At 38.1% G+C, this 21886-nt stretch overlaps 1 protein-coding gene across 3 annotated transcripts in view; it reads right to left on the bottom strand.

Moving 5' to 3' along the window:
• The window catches only part of WWC2 (WW and C2 domain containing 2), a 103859-nt gene that overhangs the window by 24749 nt on the left and 57224 nt on the right, over window positions 1-21886 (bottom strand). For 2 of the 3 annotated variants that reach the window (XM_075751940.1, XM_075751942.1), the window contains exons 6-12: window positions 19922-20051; window positions 19122-19268; window positions 18064-18137; window positions 13142-13384; window positions 8074-8163; window positions 6083-6696; window positions 2463-2586 (exon numbers count right to left, since the gene is read on the bottom strand). In XM_075751940.1, the coding sequence (XP_075608055.1) occupies window positions 2463-2586; window positions 6083-6696; window positions 8074-8163; window positions 13142-13384; window positions 18064-18137; window positions 19122-19268; window positions 19922-20051 (1422 nt within the window). The remainder of the gene's footprint in view (window positions 1-2462; window positions 2587-6082; window positions 6697-8073; window positions 8164-13141; window positions 13385-18063; window positions 18138-19121; window positions 19269-19921; window positions 20052-21886) is intronic. The other variant, XM_075751941.1, reaches the window with a different exon arrangement.

The following is a 21886-nucleotide window of genomic DNA, read 5'->3' as shown; positions in this document are numbered from 1 at the left end:
GCATACAGAGAATGTATATACATTCTCCTAGACAGGCTGATTTAATTACAGCATGCAGTCCAAGTGAGAGTTTCAGAGCTTATACAATAGCAATGCCTGTTTTAGGGACAGTGACTGCCTGAACAGTTTGACAACTCCAGTAATGAGTTGGAAAAGCCCTAGGCTGATTACTGAAGGAGGCCAGACTGACAGGCAAGAGAAAAAACTCATGACATTTCCCTATACATACTTAGTATTTCTTTACCGCTTGAATACAAAATTGGAAATTATAGTTTCTAATAAACTTCAGACCACATGCAAACTGGCTATGAAATACTGCTTTGGAGAATATTTGAGAAGCAGAAGCTCTGGAAAGAGGTTTTTGTGCAAGCAAGAAGCACCTTTCCTCTGAGCCTGTTTTCAGAAGCATTCAAAGAACCAACGGGACTCAAGTCTTGCAGCTGAAGAGCAACTCTAGTGTTGAATGGAATTACAGAGAATCCATGTGGCGAAACAATTTCCAGGCATTTTGTGTTTGAGTGAGGATATGGTATTAATGTGTTTCACTGATTTTTAAAACTAGACTGTTGGGATCAATAAACAAGATCAAGATAGGAAATGTCAAGATAGGAAATGTGGAGAACGACACAGACATCCCATGCCTTATCAAGACATGACAGCATTATTTTAAGACTCTGCATTTAGAGGTTTCTGTTTTACTATTAATTTCCTGACTGATGGCTAACTTGATAGTGTGTATTTATTTCCTCCCCTGCCTTAAATTACTCAATACAATGGACTGGTCTATACAGTAGAAGTTACTGTACTGTAACTTCAGGAGCACACTGACAAATTAAAAGTTATTCCATATACAGTGTTTAAAAAGACACTTCTACTAAACATAAGCAACTCAGAGACACTCATTACCTCTTCACTATTTCCTACTCAGTAAGAATTAAGAGTACCCACACCTGGAGCTATCACAGAATAACTAGTGTCCGTAAACCTCAGCTTGCACAAATGGCAATCGTTTCCTTTTGTACACAGGCTTAGGGGCTGTAACTGTCATCTTTCGTCTTTTCATGAATAAAGACAGGAAGATGACAGGAATTTGTTCTGCTTTCCAGCTATCCCACCACTTGCAGCCATTGGAAAGGGCAGCTAAAGGCTTTCTCCAGAGAACATCCATGGCTTTTGGTCCAATGTATGTTCATTTCTATCCACTGGGCTTGTAACTACAGTAGAGGATAAGATTTGATCACAGTGGATCAGAACTGAAACAAAATGGAAAGACAACAGTGGTTACTGAACCAAAATACACAGTCAACTACACAGTCAACAGCCAAGTGAAGGCTGAGTTTTTAATAGACAGAGTTTATTTCAGCCTGAGAAGTTGCATCAGGTCTAACTGAAGACATGGAGCAACCTAATACTAGGATTCAGAGTTCAGGGTGAAATATGGGTGCACGACCTAAGATGAGATTGAATGGCCACTGTAACACTTCAGGAGAAAATCCCTTTTGTATTTCAGCTTTTTATTTGGTCTCATCTATTACCTTTTAATTTGTGAAAGACCTTGACAAGTAGAAGTAATTTTATCAGAGGCCAGTAAAACCCATTTATGATACCATAATGCACCTTTACCTGTCCTAATAGAAAAGTATTTAGCCTGGCAACACAAGACATGCATCTACATCTTTGTAAGCATCCTGCTAAAATGTCTGAGTATTCAGAAGGACAAAAAATTCTTAAATGCGAAGAACTCGCCAAAACTGAGGTGGAAAATAAAGATTTTAGTTTCTCTCTCAGTTTGCAATGGTCTTCTGTTATGCAGTCTAAAGTTCATTGTTCTCACTGCCAGAAAGCAGACAATACTATATAAACTACTATGAAGAATCCTGTACAAGTTACGTCTTGCGAAAAAGCAGCAACAGCAAATACATTTCTTGTATCCTGTTTGCCACAGTGAAACATGAATATTAAACCCTAACCTGGATTATTTTTATACCAACATTACAACTGAGGATTTTCTTATCTTCCCTATATCCTCCTTTTTAAAAAAAGGAAAATACTCAAGCAAAATGCTATGCAATCTTAAGATTGCCTCTAAGCAAAACAAGAAGTAACAAGAGCCACACTGAATAGAGTCAATACAGCAACATGGCAGAACCTGTATAGTTTAAATAAAGCTTTTCTCCTAGGAAAACTTGTAGCAAGAAAAAAAGAATCCAAACTAGGATTAGAAGGCAGCGTACTAATGCTACTGAGCCAAACTATACAAGCGCTTTTATGCAAATTTATTAGCTTAAAAAAAGTAATCAAACTTCATTGTTTGGCAAATGTGCTTTCCTTTCAATATGAAAGGACAAAATATTTATAAAAAAGGCAAGACTGATAAACTGCTTATGCTGGTATTATATAACTGCTTATAGATATATTTAAATTTTTGGTGGAAAGATCATTGCGTTATTTCTCAAACCTACTGTTTCACAGAAGCTTCATATACACCACTATCTCCAGCTACAGACTCATCAGACACAGCAGCAGATACACAAGCTGTTTTCTCCTCAAGCAGGTGACTAGCTGTTCTTCGTGGTAAGTCAACATCTACAAAAAGAAAGAAGAATGAAAATTAGTCCAAGAGATTAATAGTCAGAAAGAGAGAAAGACATAGCTTGGGAAGTTGTCAAGTTGAAAGCAGTGACCCTTAACTGAGTATCACAGAGTAGTTTTGTTCCACATCATTAAACATTCTGAGACTGTACTGCTGTTATCACATATTCTGGCTAGGGATATAACCAAACTGATGAACTTGAAAATGTACAACTATTATTCCTTCTCAGAGATACAGGCTCCTATCATCACTTGTATCTGTTGAGCTAGTTATTATCCTTCATTATCAACCCTCATTATCCTGATCTTTAAACCTGTATTTGCCATGTTGACATTCTGCAGTGTAGTAACACTTTGGCTACATGCAAAGTGATTGCCTCCTGTTTATTAAATATTCACAAGTCAGACAGACACAACCTCTGCAGTGATGTAACTGGTAGAAATGAAAGATCCCCTCTGGTTTACTGTCATCAAAAATGTTTATGCTACAGTCTCTTTACTATCAACTACTACTTAGCTTTAATCTTCAACCCGCATTCATACGCTAGTGTCATGCAGGGAAGAAGCAGCATTCATGGAAAGCCACGTTCTGCAGCATAGTAAGTTGCGGGCCTATGCAGTACTTTTATCTGCCAAGGGGTGAGGATATTGATATGCAATATCGTCCCCACCTGAATCATGACTTTACATCTTGTTAAGATGTTTAAAATTTAAGGCTTCAGATTAGATGATTGATTGCTGCATTCGTGCTTTTATTTATGGCAGCAGGAATGCTTTTTCCTTGATGATGAAGTGCTCTTTCCCTTCCCCCCAACACGTGAGGGGTGAAGGTGATGACATGATTTATTGATTACCCTTAGGAATTACCACAGCAGCCTGAATTGACTTTGACAATGACAGAGACTGACTGTGGAAGAACTACATGATATTCCAACTTGGTTTCTGACAGCAGGGACATGTGCAGAGGAGCAAATATCTGTATGGTTCACCTGTACAGACAAGTCAAAGACAGACAGAGAAGCAGGTGAGCGCTGCATCTAAAGAGCCAATACAGATTATTACATGAAAATAGTAGCTATACTGTCTCCAGGCATATTTGTCTACCTCCGTATTAAGATTCAGCAGTATTCAGATCTGTAGTCTTGTAAAACTTAAGTGTGTGGGCTGAAATTTTCCATGCAGATTTTATGCCTCCAGCTGAGTTTGTTGAAAACCTTCCCATTCCGCTTCACAGCGGTTCCAAGGACAGAATTGGAGTAGAAACACTGGACCAACCCCAGGTCTCTGTCTCACTGCTAATGTACTGAAGCCTTACCACAAGGCCCATTTTACTGGAAAAAACTAGAGGTACTGAAGCATAATTAATTAATATCTGGCTTTTCAAAATTTCAGTGCTTGTTTTGGCAGTCTTAATACAGATTTAAAGATCATTTGTATCATATATATGACACTACATGAGGAAGTATCAGTATGAACCACCACAGGAGGAATTTCTATTTTAAAACCTTAACTACTTACAGACTTAAAAGACAGCCTGACACTATCCAGAATAACAGGTCCTCAAAAAAGCTGAAAAAATCTTAGACAACCACATAATGCCTTTGAAAATAATGATCTAAAGAAATAAGTTTCTAAAAAATAATTCTGATTCCTCATATCCCTGTGTTCCCCAATTCCAAACCATCTTTTAAATTCACTTCTCAGACTAGATGAATTGCAGACTGACTGAAAGTAGTTGTTAATTTGGGAACGATATGCTGCTGAAATATGGACAGGACAACTGAGGGTTTTTTCCCTATCTTTTATAATATGGCTCTAAAGCAAAGTAACTACTATGTTATACTAGACTGAAAAGGACAAAGTGACCCCCTCACCCCCAACTCTCTTTTCATGTTTTTCCACTTTGCATTTCACAGGTTTAGGACATCAGTTGATTTCTTTTTTTTTTTCTTTCTGCACAGTTGAGCAGAGGGGAGACTCCCAGCCCATACTATGTATACCACACTTTTTTCTTCTGGTGCCACATTGCTCTGGTCAATATTGAAATTACTACAGTACTGGAGTAAGCTAATGTGACTAACCAACAGATGTTACAACAATTCCTTGAGATAGATTTATATATAAATAAAAGCAAATTTCTCATTAAAATATATGACTGTATCAATATGTCTGGGTACTTGTATTAAAAACTGGCAAACCTCAGACACAAGGGTTCAAGCTTGGCAACAAATCTGGACGATGCACTCTCTAGAGCTAGGCTGCATTTATTCTAAGAGACCCAAACTCCCCAGTTAGCTGCTTCACTGTAGACTCAGGCCCAGAAATGTGGACCTGGGAATGCTATGTGCTGATCAGGTTTCAAATAGGGCTGCCAGTGCTCAGGACTAGTGGAAATCTGGCTTCCTCAGTTCTTCCTTGGGAAAACAGAGCCACTGTGTAACATAAACACACAAATGGTTTGCAAGATACTTAAAGACTACGACACAGAATTACACTAGGAAAAGTCAATAAATGCCCAGAGAACGCACAACATACTGTCAACCCTAACAAAAGGCAGCAAAATCAACACTCTAAGACTGAGGACAAGCTGTCAATTCTTGACAGCTAGGATTTCTTAAGTTCTGACTCTGCCAACGGCTTTGACAATATAAGACAACTAAGTACACTGCATGGCTTTTACTGCAGCCTGGAAGTGGAATTCATTTCACCTAGTTCAGCCATCTCAACGTTAATGCTAACTAGTTACCAAGGACACCTCGATAACTCACAGGGCCATTTTTTCCATCTTCCTTAAAGGGAAGTATGTTTTAGGGTAAGACAACTCATCCTTCTGGAAGTTACTCATAGACTGCAGGAGGAGCCTAGACTAGCTCAGGAGCTCTGTTCTCAGATGGATAAAAAGCTAAAAGCTATGAAATCCATGTTAAAAATATGCAGACGTGGCTTGTGCTTACTTGTCTGTCTTGACTCACATAAAATTAACTACAGATCTTTCAGTGACAGCAGGTTCAAATAACTAGATACACATAAAAATTCTAAGTCCAGAAATGTCTTTTACTGAGGATGTCAGTCTAACTTATTCTTCGGTGAGAAACAAAGTACCTGAGGTCAAGTTACCAAAAAACAGCAGAGAGTGTTTTTACTCTATCCCCGTACATCCTGACAATACCTAGGAACACCATGCACATCCTCTTTGTCTTCAAGATCCAGCTTCAGGTTTTTCTGTTATTTTTTCATGAGAGTTTGCATTATACAAACTTTCCTTCTGAGAGAGCGATTGAAAAATGTAGATGGAATTGGGGTGATCATAGCTCTCTGTACCCAGAACTAGAAGTTATGTAACATCCTTCAGATTTACTGACTGCCCACCTTGGCAAATGTGTGCTGATCAAGATATTCTTCAGTTACGTGAGGTACCTACCTATGCAAGAGCCAGCTCCTAGTTCAAAATTTTCATGTAACATATACATTTGACATTTCATTTTATTACCTGAACTTCCTTCATGTCGAGAAGGCAGAGGCTGCCTAATGCCTTCATTAAGATCTTTAGCATCTGTAGGTATCTGAGATCCTGCTCTGACTTCAGAGTCCAATAATATTTGGTTCTCACAGAGACTAAAGCCTGCAAAATCACCTGAAAGGTCACAGTCTTCAAAGTCCGTAGTGAGGTGATGCAGAGGGGAATTTTGAGCTGACATTGAAAATGCAGCTTCTAAAACCAAAGGGGAGCCTGGGGGGGACAAGGAGGACAGTGAGGATCTGGAAGACAGTGATGTCACAGATTTGGGAGGTTCAGTCAATTTGGGATGGTCTGCAGCTGAAGGAGAGTCACTGTAACCCGGTCTCCCATGGGAACTGACCACTTCATTTTCATGAATAGTAGTGATAGGCCCCGAAGGAATGTAACCACTTTTTTCTTGTAGTATGAAGTCGAGTTTATACTGATAGTCCAAATCTGTTATTTGATCGCCTTGGTTATAGTAGAGATCTGTGGAGCTGAGCGAGTTTAGTGACCCTCTGCTCGACGTATTCAGAGATCCCCGGCTGGATGCCAGAGATCCCAAACTGCTCCCTGAAGACACAGATAACGTACTAGCTGAGAGGCTGTAAGGAAAGCACAAACATGTACACCGATGTTACTAAACTAAAACAGCACAAAACAGTACAAGCAAGAGGTAAGATTGACTGGGAGCCGCACTCTAATGATCTACAACTGAATGCTGCTTGGGGCATTATGTTTTTTAAGCACCCACACTTGACTTAGTGTGCCCAACCTGCACACAATCAGGGCAATTTATGCAGCTTATGGCCTGTTGCCAAAGCCCCTTTTCTTCTAGAGAAGACTCCAGATTTAACAAACTGCTCTGGCAGTAACAGCAGCCTTCTCAGCTGCTACATCCCTCAAAGACCTGCTCCACTCTGATGTGGGCACTCATGGGGTCAATGTGACAGGAAAGGGATCCCCAGGAAGGAGGTTATAGCAGCAGAGGAGTGCTGCCACCTCTAGAGCAGTTTATGCAGCCTGCCCTCTGCCCAAACACCTGGGAAAGATGGCAGGTAGGAGACAACTTATAGCAGAACTGCTTCCCATTCATAAGACAACACACACTCTATATGCACAGTAAACCCAACTACATAAGCATGGCAGAAGCCGTAACATGCAATCTTCTCCTGTTAACAACAGGAGATAAGGAGCCCTGCCAGACCAGAGAAACTGAGCGTCACTGCCTTGGCTCAGAACTCTGCTGGGAAAAAACATCAGAAAAAATAATTCAAGGCAGGCCCTTCTAAATGCTTAAAAGATGTTTACTGAACAGAGCTATCAACTTCAAAAATTTTGCCACTGGGCTAGAAAACTGCTTTAATAGGACAAAGAGACTCCCAAAGGTCCAAACACAAGCACAAAATATTTGAGAAAATTATTTAAAAGACTTTTTCCCTAACTAATCACCAATCAAGATGCAACTTATGGGATCTGGCTGAAATAGTTAAGTCAGCCTAGATCCCAGGAATAGGATGGTATGACTTATTGTAAGGGGACCTTTACAGAATGCTTAAAAACATTTTTTCTCTAAAGCCCCATTTTGATTTCTGAGAGAATAGGTAAACTTTAATGTAGTGTAACTTTAATGGTGTATCTCACTGGGATATGCCAGAAAATTCAGGATTTTCTAAATAAATATAATGGACACATGGTTTGGTAGCCCAGGGTAATAGCCCAGAAGCGAAAGAAACTCTTCCCTAGGACCAGTTACATGTATCATTAAATATTAGAACTCCCATCAGAGCAATGACTTTTGAGTTCATAGTTGCTGTAACTGATTACTTTTTTGTTATCACTATGAGCTTCATAAACCCAGAGTCAGATTTGAATCATGACTGTCAGGACTGACAGAGAAAAACCTAAGAACAAAGTTGAGACATCCAGGCCCACTAGATTGTTGCTGAAAACAGGTTTTACATTACACAATACAGTCTCACCTCCTAAGTTGTGAATGCAAATAAGTAGTTAACTTCGTAGTTTCTTCAAGTTTCTGTACCAACTCTTTTCTTCTCTCTTCCAATTTCAATCTGGGAAGAGACGTACATATAAGTATAGGAAAGCATTACAAAATAATCTGGAGGCTAGAATACTTTACGGATAAGACAAAAACAAAGTGAAGATCCCTCATATTTTCATCTGGTTGCCAGGAGACTAAGTTAGCTTAGTTAAAATCCAAGAGACTGTGTTAGCTCTCAGTCCTATCATAAAACCCTAACCACTTCAGCAGAGTGACTTTACCTGCAGAATACTAAGCACTGTAACAAACCTGCTGAGTGTTGGTACATTCACACTGTACTGAAGGGAAAATGCACCCAATAAAAGAGTAACAGATGAGCACTGGGAAAATAGCTGCAACTTCAGGAAAATAAGATCTGCACCAATACAGTTTTAAAAAGCCATGCTGTACACTGGCTCCCCACTTAACATAGTTTCAGAAGAAAAAAAACAAAACCAAAACCACACCAATACCAGTATTGGTTCTGATAATACAAGAACTTGCGATAGCACTGCAGGAAGTTAAATTAAAATTTTTTAATTTTTGATTTCAGAGTCTTTGATTTCAGAGTCTTCATACAGAGACAGAGCTCTGTAAATCAAAGCAGCTCAAGGCTCGCAGATGATGGACCATATTTAGGAGTCCTTGCTAAAGATTTCTACATCCCCAACAGGTTTGTCATCACCTCAAAGCCACACAGCATTGTAATGCTCATTATCAAGATTAACCTTTATGAAAAAGCAGGATTTATTTTCTCCTGCACCATTACCCAGCGTAGCCCTAAAACCACAAGCTGTGGAACTCTCCCATTCCTTTTCGCTGGCTGATAGTAGAAAGGATTCACTAACCTTTACAGTGATTTTTTTTTCCTTTTATAATTCCCTTTTATCAGTCCATTTACAACACCAAATAAATTGCTTTCCCTCAGTGGATTCAGCTAAAACTCTCCTGTAGCTGTGGATTAGTATATTCTCCTCTAACCCTTGCTCAGTCAACTGATGCATGTCACAAGTTCTCAAGCAACTAATCTAGAGACAAGAAATTACCTCCTCTCCTTAAACAAAAAACAAACAAAGTTGATATTCATTCTCAGAAACCCTTCCTTTGGCCCTTCTGGCATCTTAAGGATGTATAAATTAAATTTCAAATGCAGAGAACACTTCAAAGAACAAAAACCAAAATGAACCATTGCTTTCTTATGCAAACTGAATGAAATACTCGAGAGTTCCCAGAATTCAGTCTCTTTGAGTGTCAGATACCAGTAAAAAGACATTAAGTCCTCAATTCAGCAAAGCATGAAAAGCACTTGCTTACACCCATGCTTATTCAGCGAGCAAATCTGGGTTATGCAAAGGTGAATAAGTTACTCCGAGGTCAGCCAGGGTGTGAACTTTCACTCCACTGCCTGTGCTGCGTGTGCTCTTACACTGCAATAATGTGTTCATCTGCCAATACCTGCTAGGACTGTTAAAAGCATACATGGTATTTCACTCTTTGCTCAGGAAGACAGACACAGGTTTCCAAAACCAAGAATTATGCTCATCTATGGTATCAGACATTCTTTCCTACCATTTTACTATTTATCAATGCCTTCTGTCTTAAAGTCTAATCTATCCTGCTTCTCCCAAGCAAAAGTGCTCTTCACTAACTCTTTTGTAGCTTTTCAATAGTGAACTATCATTTTATTTTCAAGGAAGGGACAGAAAAAATGCTGTATGTGTTCAACTACTAATAGCAAAAGGCAAGAAAGAAAATTAAAAGCCTAGGAACTTCTCTGATTGGAGTCCTCAAAACAGACACCTATACTTGTTCTACTGAATTTGTACTATTAAACTAAAAGGCTTGTTTGGGTTTTTCTTCTCCAAAGCACAAGCAAAAATTTGTTTTCCTTTATTATTTTAAGGAGGTTGATAAAATGTAATTTATCCCACATAATTTCGCTCCTGAAAAAAAATTCTTTCCTGGATGTAATTTGATATACTAGTAATTAAAGAAGTAGTATTAATACCTGTAAGGTAAATTTCAGAAAGATGTTAGTCACAAGTCATAAAGACAAGCTAGATGATGAAATCCTGGAGAGTCCAAGACATGCAGGAAATAATTTTACTATTTCACAACAAACTGAGATTCAAGGAAATTTTGGGGGTTTTGTTTGGTTTTTTAAATTCGGCCTGATGTAGAATGAAAAAAACCCAAACTTTCAAACAATGAACCTTCCTTCTTTATAGCATAAGCAGGAATTTTAATATCCCCCAAACCACGTAAACACCTAAACAACCATCATGTTATCTGTTCTGACATGGGCATCTCTCAATTTCTCCTGCTTGTATCCCACCTATCTAAATTAACCTATTACTTGTTGCAGGAGTAACTTGAGCACGAGACACATAGCTTTCTCCAGTTTTGATCTTAAATTGTAACATTGCTGAGAGGGGCATAGAATCTTAAAAAAATACATTAAAAAGTTTACATGCACGTATCTCACCTTTCAATGCAAACTTACATGGACATGTTTACGACAGACACAAGAGCAGGGGTCAGTTTTGCAGCACAATCAAGTAGGTAAATCATGCATCTGTTTAAAAGCCTATGATTACTTAGAAAAATTTGCCAAGGACTAAAGCAGTAATGGAATCTCCCTGACATGAACACAGAGGTAAAAGTACCAAACAGTTCTTCAGCAGTTCCACAACCCAGTTATTTCTATATAGTTGCTGGAAGGCTTCTTAAAGCAATTGGAGTATGCTCTGTCTCTGCTTTTTTGAAGCTGATAAGTTATGATTTATACCATCCTCCTGTAAATTGATTCTGAGTACATCTACTAGTGGCAATTTCAGCATCCTACTCCAAAATAACCCAGGGCTATGCTATCATGTTTTTAAGTCAGTCTTCTGTTTCTTCCCCCTTTAGAAAAAAAATAAACTCCAACAAAAACCCCCCAAAACGACCCAACAACCCCCCCCCCCCCCCAAAACCCAAACCAAAACAATAAACCCTTGTGACATCAAGCTCTGACACAATCCATAGCTTCTTACACTGTTGCTTCATTATCAGTACCTGTGAAAACACTGGAAACCTAAGGCATTCACGAAACTTCATGAAAGAAAATAATAATGCAACAACAGTGCAGCAGTTTGAAGATGGTGTGCCTCCTCCACTGATAATGGGGAGAAGAATCTTCCTCATCTCCAAGAAACAAAATGCTGATCGTGGATCAGATACAAGTAAATGTATCCTTTTCGCAAATTAACACTTCAGGAAAAGTTTCACCATCTCAACCCTTCTACAAAATGAAGATTCTCTTTATGTTTATAGCAGACACACCAGAAATAATCCTCAAAATAGCCTGGTGTGAAAGAATTGATATGCTTTGAAGTCATCAAGGGAGACAGGTTTAATATAATAAACAGTGGCAGGTAGAAATTCACTGGAGATGCACTGGATAGCAAAAAAAGCAAACCACAAGCCACCATAAATACTACCTCAATCAGCAGTGTATGACATGAAATCTTACAGTAACCTCAGAAAAAAATTCCACATTTTCAGGAATAAAAATCAAAAGGAGAAAAATTTGCAGAAAATAGAGGGGGAAAAATTAAGTTCTAAGAACTAGCTGTGCCACTATACATGGAAAAATAACCTGCTTCATTTCTTATAATCATATATAATTGCTTATAGTTCATTTCAATAATCTGTTTAATTTCTTCTTGACAGTGGAAGACAGTTTTACTTGCCCTTGGTACTCCAAGTTTGGCATCTGACATGTATGAGAAAACGATGAGGTACAGAATATTCTTTGGCACTAAACAAGCAAATCCAAAACACAAGACTAAGCTACCTATTTACAGCATGAATCAAGGTTTAGCTATTACTTACAACAGCATATTATCAAAATCTTAGATTCAAATTACTTATTTGTGACTGTAATTTTATTTTTGACCCCTTATTCTCCATTTATTAATGGAAGTCAGAAAGCAACGGAGCCATGGTACTTTAGGTACTACTAACACAAACAGGTAACTTCTGTAAAAATATAGTTCCAGTAGGTCATAACCCTTTTTCTAAAGCACGTTTGGATTATCAACATAATGCAGTTTAAACTATTCTAAAGTGTACAAATATGTTTAAAAAATCATGCCTAATACACACATACATACTTTGTAAACAAAAAAATTTCCTCACTACTCAGCTACAATTTGGGACCCAGCTTCTAATGCTACTAACAGGAATTTTGCCATTCAGTGAAACCGGAGCAACGGCAGGTGTTTCCTAGCAGAGGGAAGTAGAAAAGGCTTACAGTGCTGATTATATTACTTCAATAAGGCATACTACACCAATACACCCAATGATATTTTGTAGTTATTGCATTTTATGTGTGCTAGAGGTCCCCATAAATTTATTTCCACTTACAGCTGATGAAAAGTCCATTTGTGACAGTCACCTTTGATCTTCTTGAACTCAGTCTGGCTAAAACAATTTATTGTGGGAGTTGCTTCGGTTACCAGTTAGGTAGCAGCAAGTTAGGAAAGTTTTGCAGCAATTACACTTCTCCTCTGAACTTATTTTTTTTCCCCTTTTGGTTGCATTTTTGTATGTAATAAAACTCACAATGAAAGGCTTCAGATATTGCAACAATCAAGACAATCTTTGTAACCTGAGTTCAAATAGTTTACAGCTATTATCAGAAATGAGTGAACGATGTATTGCCCTCCTGCTGGTATGTTGACATTCCTCAGTTATTCAACATCTGTCACAGGCATTTTCATGCTGGTAACAAACACAGAGCAACTGATACTGCAGAGCACATATAGGGTGTTCCGATTCTCTCACAGTACAGAAGACTTCTTTGTGTTTCTGCTCAGTGGGCTAATAACAAATTTAATTGAGTTCTACATAGAATAGTTACTGAAAGAAAACAGCCCATCAAGGCATAGTTCAGGGTCTGTAATGAGTACAAAGGTTAGATTCCAGAAAGCAGCATTTAATATTAGTAAAAGACAACCGCTCACCTTTCAGCAAGTGCTTGACTAGGTGTGCTTTTTACAGACAGCAGCTCTTCTTCAAGCCTTTTCCTTTCTGCTTCTAGCTGCTCAAGCTCATCTTGAGTACGTTTGCGTGGTGTAATAAACTGGAGTTCCTTTAAAAGCTCTTCTTTTTCATTGATTAACATCAGTTTTTCCTTTTCCACATCCAGTGCCCCAGGCCAGGCTTCACTATCTAGCTTAGAGAGTTCAATCTTCAAGTTAGCCATGCTAAAATAAAATACAGCAGATTTGTCTGAGCCCAGCACAGCACACAAATCCCAGGAAAGAGAGAAGCGATACAGTATTTTGAAAGGTATCAGGATATAACAACATTTTCTACTCAAAGTCATACTTATAATTAGTTTTGCTTCACAAGAATGCAGACTACGCTAGAAAAGCAAGCCGCCTATCCTGGCCAACAGCAATATGCATTTGCATTAAAAATGAGTCGCTCCTGTTCCAATGCTGAGCTGAAGTCACAACATTAATACAAGCTTTATTGAAAGTGATCTGTCTGGTAACATAGTAGTGGCACTACACTTTACTCATTGAGGAGTATGATGGATTTCTCCTAAGATGTTGGAGGCTGACTGCTCCTCAGAAACACTAATGACCATCGTGAAAGAATGTGCACCATAGCAAGGCGCTCACTTCAGCAGCATGCATGTATGCAAATCTTAAAAGGCAAAAAGCACTGCTCTATGTGATTAAAATAAAAACCAATAGGACAGTGGCTACCTAAAGAGAAAGGAGATTAACTCAAAAGTTTGAGTTTGTGCAACTGCTGTTCCCATTGCAGATGTCAAATCACAGAGCTATGGCACCCAAGACTTTGTTATCCATACATATTGCACAGATACATGCATCTAATGGAAACAGAAACTCCCTTACATCATTATTGTACTATAGCTCAGTCCTGATCAAGACAGGTTATTTCCAGTCTCCATAATCATTCTGTCTATGGGCTCAGCAGCATAGCTTAAAAAGTGCATGTTTTGCAATAAAGATCGTTGTCCACTGGGAAAACCTAAAAATTCCCGTTATAGGTGCCACATATCTAACAAGATGGTAACTTTCAGTCACTTCCAGCCTTAGCCACACCTGAACCAGCTGTATAGCTAAAGGTATGGAAGCTCTGAGCTATGTAACAGCTCCTAGCCTTCTGCACCTCTCCGTTGTAGCCTGGGAAAAAAGGCTGAGGAAGGAGAAGTCAAAATAGAAAGATGTTCCTATACAATCTAGAGCAAGAGGAACTGATTTGTTACATTTAATTGTAACTGCCAGAGTAAAATACACCTAAGTCAGCTCAACAACTGTTAAAAGTCTGTGCAACTTCAATGTTACCAGGCACTACCTGAGGTGATGACCCATGCCATACTTCATAAGTACACACAGATAATTTGGTATGTATAATCTTTCTGCGGTTCTGACAGATTTCTGGGAAATCTTTTTTCTTCTTTCCAGTTTGTTTTCTGTGATTAACAAAACTATTAGCATCATGCTTATGTTGCATTGCCAGTATTAATTTTACAGCACATTAAGACATTTATCGTCAAAGCTAAAAATAGTTAATGTTGACTCTAACTATCCCATTGCTTATACTAGCAACTTAAGGGGAACCACCCCCCTTGTTTTTTCCATAGGTAACATTTCCTTCTCATCTGCACCTCAATGAAAAAACAACAGCTTCAAAAATGAAATGAATCCATACTCCCACCAAACCCCTGCAAGAACAAGTTTGACTCTGGGTATTTTCATAGAAAAACAATGTAAAATAAACAGAAATATAATCAGCAGTGCTGCCATAACCAAATGGTGGGATGAAATGAAGCATTTCAACATACTTTGCAGCTGTTCCATACATCATTTATGTTCAACAGTCCTTTAGAGGAGCAGTACTCAGAGGGAAAACAGCCGACTAATTTCAGCTGGATAATGAAACGCTAAGAGTTTCATCTCCAGGTCACTGGTTCTAGCTAACCTTGTTCTGGAAGTTGCTGCTACTGACAGCTGTTCGATGGCTTATAGGATGGGATGGTGGTCTCCAAACAGTTCTTTTGCTCCCTCTGCTACAGACAACTCTCTGCTACCATAACTGACAGTCCTTTCAGCTGCTTCATCAGGCAGAGGACTAAATGGATAGGAAAACTGAACTGGTCTCACTCTTTTGAGGAAGTCCTTGCTCAACAGGTCAACAAGGAATATTAGCCAGCTCTTCACCACATCAGGAAAGTAGGATTGTCCTACCCAGCATGCCCTATCAGATCCTTTTAAATAACAATTGCAACTGAATTTAGCATAGTTAACATCAACATTCCACCTCTTCAAGACATTCTGCTGGCTAAGCAACATAAAATACGCAACATACAAAATTATCTGATAATTTTCAAGTGGAGAAGTTCACTTACAAGATCCTCTCTCTTAGTTAGTTTTACACAAAACAACTAAGAATTTAGTATGTCAGAAAAGATGGTTGATACTTATTATAGTGATGATTACAATGACCGTAATAATTAGGGGGCACATAATTAGGTACTGAACTTTATGTGCAAACTGGTATGTATCTTCATTATTCCAAGATATGTACGCTTTATTAAGTTAACCCTGTAGTGACTGATAAAACCAGTATGTGCAAACACTTTAAAGACTTCAAGGGTGTCTTCAGGGTGTATGATTGTCTTATTCAACGCTGAAAAGAATATTCATTAGTGGGCAGTTTTCAGGTAAAACTGAATAAAGATACTATTTAAAATGAGATAGTTTAACCTTGAAACACACTAATGTTATATAGAAGAAATATGTAGTTATGCAAAGGTAAGTACATGAGCTACTGAAATTTCGACCCGCGTTCTTAGCTAATTTGTGAAAAAGTGAGATCTTGTGCTGCAGTACTCCACACTCTGAACACTGTTTTGTTTGTTTGTATTTGTTTTTAAGATAGAAGTTGTAAACTGACTTACTGCCAGAAATTTTTTGTTCCTATAAAGGAGAGATAAAACACAATGCTGGGACTTCTTGGTATCAAGGCATAGTCAAAACAGAAGATGATCTGTTTTGGATCAATTATGTCTAAGAAAAAGATGCCATCTATCTGCATCTAAAACACCAGCTGACATTTATAATTATGTACACGATGATTCTGAACCAAAATCATACATGTTCAATCCTGAACAAACACAATAGCCATAGCACTCTGTTGAATGCATTGATTATATAGTAAAGTTTTATGACTCGTAATGAGAATATAAAGGATTACTGTTGCTACTGGTGAGGATAGTAGCTACTACTCTGCATGAGGAGCGTATATATTTCAAATTAGGCAAAAAGTGTTGGTTGTGCAGCCTCCTGCCTTTATAACACAAAAATTAATTATGTCTTTACTTTGTACTTATAAGCTGCAAATTTCTTTTCCTAGTTTTCTAATTGACCATGCCACAGTACTCCAACTGAAATAATACTTAAATCTCAGGTTAAACGGCATTTTAGGCACAGTTTTCATGTGGGGGAAAGTGCTATTTTTATTTTATTGTCTTGTTTAGTTCTTTATAGTAAAAAAAGAACTTTGGGTGTGGGGTAACGTTTGAGATTTCTATTTCCTTTAAATTACAAAGCACCTTCATAATAAATCCTGTAAGGTTTCTGAATAGCTGACACCTAACTTTGTGAAAAGTATTAGAAAATAATACAACACAAGTAATACATTATTAATAGAGAGATATCCCCTCCCCATTTTTTTTTTTTAAGTAATAAATCTTCCCCCTATATTATGCAGCACTTCTGGTGCACCGAAAGACATGTCATCGTAACCCTGAATGTTCTGCTTTCTGATGCCCATTCTTCAGTGCTGTGGCAATTCATCAAAATGGCACCGCTTTCATGAGCTACCACTGCAGAACTTCATTTAAAAGGTATTCCACATTCATCAGTGGAGCAGTTCCTGATTTCTTTTCTCCTCAGGTTAAATTCATTAAAACAAGCAACCCCATAGTGATAACAAGTATTTAAATTATCAAAAGTCCAGGGAAAAAAGAAATAATTAAGCCTAGTAAATCTGCACTAGAAATCTGAAGCAACTCTAAAATTGAAGAGCCTTCAGTGGTATAGTAAACTGAAATGACGATTCCCAAAGGATATAATGGACATAAATAACCCAGCGACTCCTTTCAGTGGAACGCCAGCTCATTCTATTCCCTTAATCCATAGAAGGGCAAGAAGCTGGTGAAGGGTCTGGAGCACAAGTCTTATGAGGAGCCACTGAGGGAACTGGGGTTGTTTAGCCTGGAGAAAAGGAGGCTGAGGGGAGACCTTATCGCTCTCTACAGTTACTTGAAAGGAGGTTGTAGTGAGGGAGGTGTCAGTCTTTTCTCCCAAGTAACAAGTGACAGGACAAGAGGAAACAGCCTAAAGTTGTGTCAGGGGAGGTTTAGATTGGGTATTAGGAAAAAATTCTTCACCAAAAGGGTTGTCAAGCACTGGAACAGGCTGCCCAGGGAAGTGGTTGAGTCACCATCCCTGGTGGTATTTAAAAGACATGTACATGTGGTGCTTAGGGACACGGTTTAGAGGTGGACTTGGCAATGCTAGGTCAGTTGGATTTGATGATCTTAAAGGTCTTTTCCAACCTAAACAATTCTATGAATCCTGGAACTGCCATTAATTTGTCACTGTCTGCATTTTCTTTCTTAACACATTTAACTTCGCATTAAATGTCAAACCTACTGTTCAAAAGCACCGACTGCTCCTGAAAGTCTGCTTGCATTCTGAAGGAAAAGACTGACGCTAGTAACGCCCACGGTGCCTCCAGAGAGCCGTCCACTAGATGTCACTGCGAGCACGGTGTTAGTGCTGCAGAGGTCGGACACCTGCCCAACTCGACCATAACTCAGCAAAGCAACTAACACTATTACCTTCTTTTTGCCTCCTCATATTGAAGACTGAGTCTGACCTTCTCTGCTAAATTTGATCTACTTCTTGCTCCAGCCTGTTGAGGAAAAAAAAATAAATTAGCTTTTTTTATTGTCTAAAACTGGTAACAGTCAATAAAACCTATGCACAGGCTAGAAAAATTATGACTTTAAAAAATAAAACCACACTCACCTGCAGCCACATACTTGCTGTTAAATGCCTAATTAGGAATCTACTCAGATGTACAGAAGAATGCTGTTTTCTTCTGATCCAGTTCATCTATATTTAACTACTGTACCACCAACTGCCCGTATTCCATCAGAGTAAATCAAAAGCATTTTCAAAAAAGTCTTGCAGTGATTGCACCCAAAATTTTGATCTCGTACTTTGAACTCCGCTGAATTCAGAATTTAGAACTAAGTGCATTTTAAAGACTTCAGTAAATTTGCTACAAAACACAAACTTAGCTCTTTGTTTGGAAAACCTTGTACAGTCTCTTCCTTATTAACTTAGCTCACAGAACTTCAAAAAAGGTACCAAAATTAAGCACAGCTTTCTGTGTATGTAAATACACCATCAGTGAAAGGGAGAAAATTTTAATGAATCACTGAACAAGTAGTTCCACTAACCGTTTTTCAGCTGCATGAAATTAAAGTGCACATTTAAATTCCAAGATCTTATTTCTGAAAATTAAAAACATCTTCATATTGAATTAAGTCTGTACGGTAAAACATATCCTATAGACAAATTCAAAATATACTATCTACTTATGCTGATCTTCACTGTACTGAAACTGTTTGATTAAATCAAATTGTCATAAATGCTTCATGCCAAACAAATTTCATCAGAATCTTGACTTAAAATTCAAAGGGGGGGGGGGGGGAAATCAGATAACTGATCCTAAGTAATTTGCTTTTAAACGTGTGTGTGTATATATATATACACACACACACACACCCCCCCATCAGCAACAGTAAACAACCATTTGATTCCAATTCCATTAACCGCAGCATTCTGATTCAATTTCTCTTTACATTTCATAAAATGGAAAAAAGCTCACCTCACCAGAAATGTCAGTCTGAGACCCTGCATCCAGAGTTTGTCTAGAAAAACACAGCCGGGAGTTCAGAGAGCTGGAACTCAAGTCTGGTTCAGATGTTCCAATGGTCTGGTCAAGACTGAATTTCTCTCTCAGCTTAGCAAGACTCTGTCCAGGAAACAGAAGGACGTGGTGTTAAAGTTCCTTTGCACTTTACCTTATTTATACCAGTTTATCTCCAAAAGCTGTTTACATGAAGACTCCAGTACAAAAATTCTGGGTTTACTTCACATTAAGCAAATTATCCTTTCAGCCAAGCACTTGGTAGGTGACATTAAGGGTGACCAACACCTGTGACAATATAAAAACTACTCATGTGGTTTTGTCTCTCTTGTTTTTGTTTAACTTGTCAACCCATTAAATACTTGACTGATAAAAAGAAGATCTGCTTTCAGAAAAGGAAATAGGGCAATTTAGATTTGGAAAACTTTCACCAATTTAAAAAATGGCCTTGCATCTCAAAAACATATCTCTCACTTTTGACCATTTAATATTTTAAATTGTGGTTTTGACAGAATATCTGCATTTTACCTTACATACAAGTTCAAAATCTATATTGTCTGACTGACATACAGTGGCTTTCTGAATTAGGAAAGTCACAGACTTCAGTTGCTGCTTCTGAAAATTAATTTTAATACCAGTTTGGCTCAAAGAGTTTTGAGAACCCCTTAAAAAGTATAAAATGCAGAGTATTTATAATCAGGAAAATTACTCATGTTAAAACAAATCCACACAAAACTTACGTCAATTGTTCAAAATACCTTCATTAAATCTTGTTTTTCTCTCTCCCCTGAGCTTATCGCCTTTCTGATGGACTTCAGTTCACTCAGGATGGCTTTGGCCTCACATAATTCATACCCACTCTGGCCTCCAGACATTTTTTGGTCAATTCTGTGGAAAGAGAAAGTATTAATACTGGATACAGAAAATAATACTAACATATCTGCTGTTCTGCTTCAGGCAGAAGCATAGTTAGAGAACAGAAGGGAAGGAGATAAGAGACACCATTTCCTATAACAGACATGCAAAGAGGAAAAAAGGACATTGAAGTCTCCATTAAGGTATTTACTACTAAATCCTCGGCAAAAATGTCAAACACATACACAGTGCCCAGTGGATGGGTTTTGCTGACATCAGGAAAAATAGTTCTGTTGGCTTTAAAACCACCTCGGCTAAAAACCATGGGGGCCTTACCAAAGGCAGAGATTCCACAAGCAATTCTAGTTGATCCAGTCTTAAAGACATAAGGGGCACAGAGCACTAAAGACTCCTACACAATCAGCAGTATTGCAGTACGGCTGATAACGCTGTCAAAATTCCCATCCCCACCATAACTCTTTGCAGCATAGAAACAGCTTTTGGGTACACCTTTCATACTATTAACCTGTGATCATTACAGAAGCAGAGTTTATTAGTACTAGTATTCCTCTCCCAAGAACCACATCATGACGTGGGCAGACAGGCAGGCTTCTTGGTACTAATCAGCCTTGCAGAGAAGAAACATAACCAGCTCCATTCTTGTCTCAACTTCCCTCTTATTTACCCTAATCCTAGGCATTAACAGTCTAGAACAGCTGTTCTGCTCAGCCAGTCACCAGACTCTCTTTATTCACAAAATCTCTGGATAATTAATACCATATGTCATACATCAGACAATGTATTAAATTCCTGGACTATCAATGATTTAAAAAACTGTAACGTGAAAGTAACAAACCAAAAAAGCCCTCAAACTTAGAAAAAGATATTTCATAACATATTTATGTCAAGAAATACAGTTTGTAAACACATTTCTCCAATCTCTAGTTCAACTGAGTATTTCATAGCATCATAGAAATGACTGCAACTGTGCTTTGCAAAATTTAAACAGCCATCTTCACAAAAGTCAAGCGTCTAGTAGAGAATACACTCTTTTATAAGGCAATTGGTTTTCTGTTTTTATCATCATCCATCATCTTTGCTAGAAGACATTAACCTTGTGAGGAATGAACAAACATTTTAATGAATAGAAGTTATCTTGAGCATCTCCTGCAAGAATACAAACTTGCACAAAACACCTGTAACAGTATTCTATTTCCAGTTTTGTGCACAAAGATAGCAAGGTTCTAAAGTGGTCTTTAAAGATCTGAGCACGTCTATTTTCCTTTCTCCACATTTCAATTTTTGTGCAAACCAGAACTGCATTTGTGTAAGAAAATTACCTATGTGACTCAGCACTCAGATTCCTATTCAAAGAAATATTTGTTTCAGCTTGAAAGTTCCTCAAACTCTTTCATAAGTAGGCACACACTTACTGTCTGACAACACTCAATTTTTGTAACTTATCAGGTTGCTAAGGTCAAATAGATACAGATATGCCAACAATTGCAATTGTGAATGAACAGTTGGGTAATACACCACATGCTGCCTAGTAATATGATGTGCCACATTCAAATCACAACTGCTTTATTCTGTATATAATTAAGATGGACAAGAAGGATCTCTGACATATAAGATATTCCATCTTCCTGTTTTAAATTAATGGGATTAGTACTGTTTGAAAGTGGCTGACTGAATTTTAAAAACAAACGTCCATTGTGTTTCTGTGGAATGCTGTTGACAGTTTCTGAAACATGCTTTGGATTCCTATCAAAATGGCTTGTGAGCAAGCTGCTTTGAAACAATACTTCATTGTTGAATTAATATAATAAAACCAGCATGATTGGCTAACCTTTAATCCTGGGACAGCA

The sequence above is a fragment of the Balearica regulorum genome, chromosome 4 (genome assembly GCF_011004875.1).
Source record: "Balearica regulorum gibbericeps isolate bBalReg1 chromosome 4, bBalReg1.pri, whole genome shotgun sequence".
Lineage (NCBI taxonomy): Eukaryota > Metazoa > Chordata > Aves > Gruiformes > Gruidae > Balearica > Balearica regulorum.
Note: the sequence above shows the minus strand (reverse complement) of the source record. Positions and strands in the feature narration are given on the sequence as shown.